Genomic DNA, 4122 nt, shown 5'->3' with positions numbered 1-4122 from the left:
CTGAACTCCAAACTAGCTGCAGGGCTGAAGCAGGGGGCCCCAGAGCCCACTCTGTCCAGCCCCCCAGGTAAATAGGTACCTCCCAGCAAAGCTTAGCCACAGCCCTATGGGAGACGACAGCCCGCACTGAGTCAGCCATGCCTTGGCATCCCTGCCCGGCAGCTGGCTCTGCCCTCCAAGTCCCTTCCCGGATGGCCCAGGATGGTGGGAGGAGGGTTCCGTGTGTCCCCACGGCCTGGGCCATGGCTCACCAGCACCCTGCGTTGTTCCCAGCTGGCCCCAAGGAGGCACAGGTGGCCCTGCTGGTGGCCACAGCCACTGACTGCCCCCAGGACAGCAGAGGCTGAGACCGACAGCACCAGCCACCATGGGGCCCCTGCAGGCCCGACGGTGCAGACAGGCCTCGGACGGAAGCTGCAGCAGCTCAGCCTGAGAAGCAGCTCCCGCCGGCCTCTTCCCGGCACAACCGGCCCTCCAGCTCACCTCAAACACTTCCTCATCCAGGATCCGGGTGCCAAACACAATGATGCCGTTGACGTCGATGACGGGGTGGTCGCTGCGGTCCAGGAACTTGGTGGTCTTCTTCTTACAGTCGAGGATCAGAGTGACGTTTTTCTTGTGCACACTGAGCGCGATTCTATGCCACCTGTGAAGGAGCACACGGCGGGCGCCGAGGGGCTTGGGCCACAGAACGCCAGCTCAAGGGGCTTCGCTGTGAGCTTGCAAGTCCCGCAGAGGCGGGGTGGCGGGCAGGGCAGTCCAAAGCCAACCTCTGCAGTCAGACAAGCTTGGGCGCCAATGCACTCATGCCACACGCAACAGGATGCACACTCAACCTCGCGACCCTCCGAGTTCTCATCTCAGGCCAGCGCAGTGGCCCGGACACCATAAACCCCTCGGGACACCTGAGGGGACCCTGAAAGGAGTGCCAAGCACAGACTCAGACACCTGGAGCAGGTGTGCACAGCAGCTGCCACAGCCATGGTCGAAGGGGGAGGAGGCAGTGGGCACGTTGGGCACCAGTGGGCTGCCAGTCCGCCTGTCACCTTAACCCCACTGAGACTGCAGACTAAGGGAAGACGGAGCTTTGGTGAAAAGTGGCAGAATCCATGGAACTCGGGAGGGACTCAGGAATCTCGTCCTGAACACCTTCAAAGACTGTCACACGAGGCCTCGGATGCGTGAGCCACCCTTCTGCTCCCCGTGTTGGGGGCGGCACCCAGCAGAGAACTCCGGGGACTGGCCTTTTTAAGTACAAATCCTCCACATCTTCCTGTCTGCACCTTCAGAGGAAACTTCATATGCTCTCTGCAGCCGCTTGGACGACACTTCCCCACCTCCTGCAGCCTCCAACACCAGGAGGCCAGCAATGGGCAAGGGACGCAGGTAGGGCATTCTGCAAGTGGGAAGTGGGGCCCAGGGGCGGGGGGGAGAGACTCCCCCAAGTCGCAGACCCAAGCATCAAAACGCCAGGCCCAGGGCTCTGTCCCCGTGCCACTGTCCCTACCTCCATAGACTCAGAACACACCCTGACACACAGCCTGGCCCAGCCAGCATGCCACGCGGCCGGCTCCTCCCTCCCAGAGGTGCCCACTTACTTGCCGTCCGACAGGTTGATGCCCCTGAAGAGGGGGTAGTCCTCGGGCCCAGGTTTGCCTGTGTGGTCCTCGTAGAGGAAGACTGGGGAGCGGCCCAGCTCCAAGCCCACCTGCTGGATGCCCTGCTCGTTGTAGATGGAGACCAGGAAGGCTTGGCTGCCCTTCTTGGCTTTCACAGTCGCGAGGATGGAGAAGTCCTCGGGGAACGCGGATGCTGAAATAGAGGACAGGGACGGGAGCTGCTGGGCTGCGGCCGTGTGCCACAAGCCGGCCCAGAGCCTGGCAACCTCTGCTGCAGGGGCCATGCACAGCCATCCCCACACACTGGCCCTGTGATCAGACTGCTCCTGCAGCCCTCCGGGACCACACGGCAAACCTGCCCGTTTCAAGGCTCAGTTCAAATGCGAACTCCTCCGTGGAACCTGCTGGTCCCTCCACTGGGAGCCCTCAACGCCCTCGTCTCAGTGTCTACACCTCAGTGGATCGGCACACAAGTTCTAATAAGAACCTCCCAGACGCTGCCCCGGCAGAGGTCACTCCTGACACATCTCTGCCCTCCACAGTGTCTAAGCTGAGAACAGCAGCTGGTGCCACGGGAGGGGGGACCACGGCTGGAATGTCACTTCTGACACCACCTGGGGACGTGCAAATGGAGAGAAAGTAGAAAGAAATCAAAGGACTTGGAGCCCAATTTCCAATGACAAAAGCCATCCCTGGCACATACGCTGGCAGGAGGAAGCGTCCTCCATGACACAGGCCAGCAACCCCCAGCTCATTGGGAGCCGCCCGGCCAGCAGAGTGCCCCAGGCCCGCGGCAAGCCCGGAGACCTCGGCCGCTTGCTCCATGGATCCGCACTGAAGGCCGCGAACCCTCGCTGCATGCGAGCTGCGCTTCTGCCACGCTCCTGGGTGATCCGCGCACTGTGGAGTCAGCCAGAAACGCTGGCCCAGGCCCACCTGCTTCTCAGAGCGCAGGAGCAGCGCCCAGCGAGGTCCTCACAGGCTCGCTGTCAGGAGCCACAAGGCAGCTTGCACTCAGTAAGCAGCAGAGGGCTGCCAGCTGGCCACGGGCAGGGAGAGGGCCGAGCCCACCCAGAGCAGGCCAACCTGATGGCCCCAAGGCCGGAGGCCGCTGGCCCACACACGGCAGCGCCGCCGAGACACGGCACGTGAGCGCCCCCTGCTGGTGGAACTGCAGTGTTGCAGGCAGCACCCCACACATCTGCAGTCACACTGCAGGGGCCATTCTGGGGACCTTCAAGGCCACCTGCCACAACAGGGCCCCGGGACTCAGGAGAGAGGAGGAGAAACCACCTTGCAGCCTTTGCAGGACATGACACAGAGTGTTCTCGAGGGTGAAGAGAGGGCCCGCAGGCCTTGGTCAAGCCACGGGCACAGAGCAGCTAGGGCACTGCGTGAGCCTCAGGCCGGGCACACGCTGCCTGGGGGCCTAGTCCTCGCCGAGGTGCCAGAGGGGTAAGGCCCAAGGCTGGGCAGGCAGAGCTGACTGCCATGGCCAACACCAGAACCCAGTTCTCCCGGGGGCTGGCCCAGCAGGGTCATGCAAGGGGACAGGTCCAAGTGGCAGGTGAGCACGCAGTCCCTGGGGAGAGGCAGACTTCAGGAGACGCTCAGGCAGCTTTTCCCTGTGGAGGAATCCCTGGGAGCCACCTCGCAGTTGCATGGTGAGGCGCCATCGACCTTGCTGTCCCTCACATGCTGGGCAGCCGGGGCCGGGGGGGTGGAGGGGAGGGCACAGCCTCTGCTGCTCTACCCAGGGGAGGACAGGGCCTGCCGGACGCCCACAGTGGAGACCGGCCAGAGAAGCCAGGGAGGGTCCTGGGGGCTCCATCTGGTCCCTGGCGAGGAGTGAGTACCGAGGGGCCTGGGCGGCTTTGACCTGAAGCACCTCAGAGGTGCTGCTCTCTCGTGCCCTAAACCCGGGGCACCCTTGCTCACCCTGCGAAGAGGCCGTCTGTACCTCCTGCCCCCGGCACCTCACACAGGGGCTGTGGGGTCTCTGGGGGAGGGGGTGGGCCTGCCCCTGGCACCCTGTACAGTAGGGTCACCTGCCTCCTGTCCCCACCCATAACGTGTATCCCTCACAGTCACCGTCATGTCCTAAAAACAGAAGAACGCGATGAGAGTGTGCAGCTCCAGCGTGATACACAGCTGGGGGCCGTGGCCTCCACTCGCGCAGCTCATTAAAATGCTGCTTCTCAGTTTTTAAAATCTCTATGGTAACAAATTTTCTCAGCTCAGACAAAACCTGGAAGAATAAATTACATTTAACATTAATCTCTCTCCTGGCAAAGTAACAATGGATTTTCTGTAGCTCGAGGACAGCCCATTCCAGTCCTGATGGACGGGGACATCGACGCCGGTCCACGGCACCGTCTGGTGGTCAGAGAAGTGGGCCCCCGAGCGCTTCATTCTTCATCTCCCAGAAGACACGTGGCGGTGGCCCAGCCAGACGTTCCATGGGCTCAGCCACGCCTCCCGGGGAGCCCAGGCACCGACAGGG

At 62.7% G+C, this 4122-nt stretch overlaps 1 protein-coding gene across 1 annotated transcript in view; it reads right to left on the bottom strand.

Moving 5' to 3' along the window:
• Positions 1 to 4122, bottom strand: part of COL5A1 (collagen type V alpha 1 chain) — a 184251-nt gene that overhangs the window by 127175 nt on the left and 52954 nt on the right. The window contains exons 6-7 of the mRNA XM_006165267.2: positions 1599 to 1812; positions 484 to 646 (exon numbers count right to left, since the gene is read on the bottom strand). Of these exons, the coding sequence (XP_006165329.1) occupies positions 484 to 646; positions 1599 to 1812 (377 nt within the window). The remainder of the gene's footprint in view (positions 1 to 483; positions 647 to 1598; positions 1813 to 4122) is intronic.

This window comes from Tupaia chinensis, unplaced genomic scaffold, assembly GCF_000334495.1.
Source record: "Tupaia chinensis unplaced genomic scaffold, TupChi_1.0 Scaffold143845_1, whole genome shotgun sequence".
Classification (NCBI taxonomy): Eukaryota; Metazoa; Chordata; class Mammalia; order Scandentia; family Tupaiidae; genus Tupaia; species Tupaia belangeri.
This window is presented reverse-complemented; position numbering and strand designations above follow the sequence as displayed.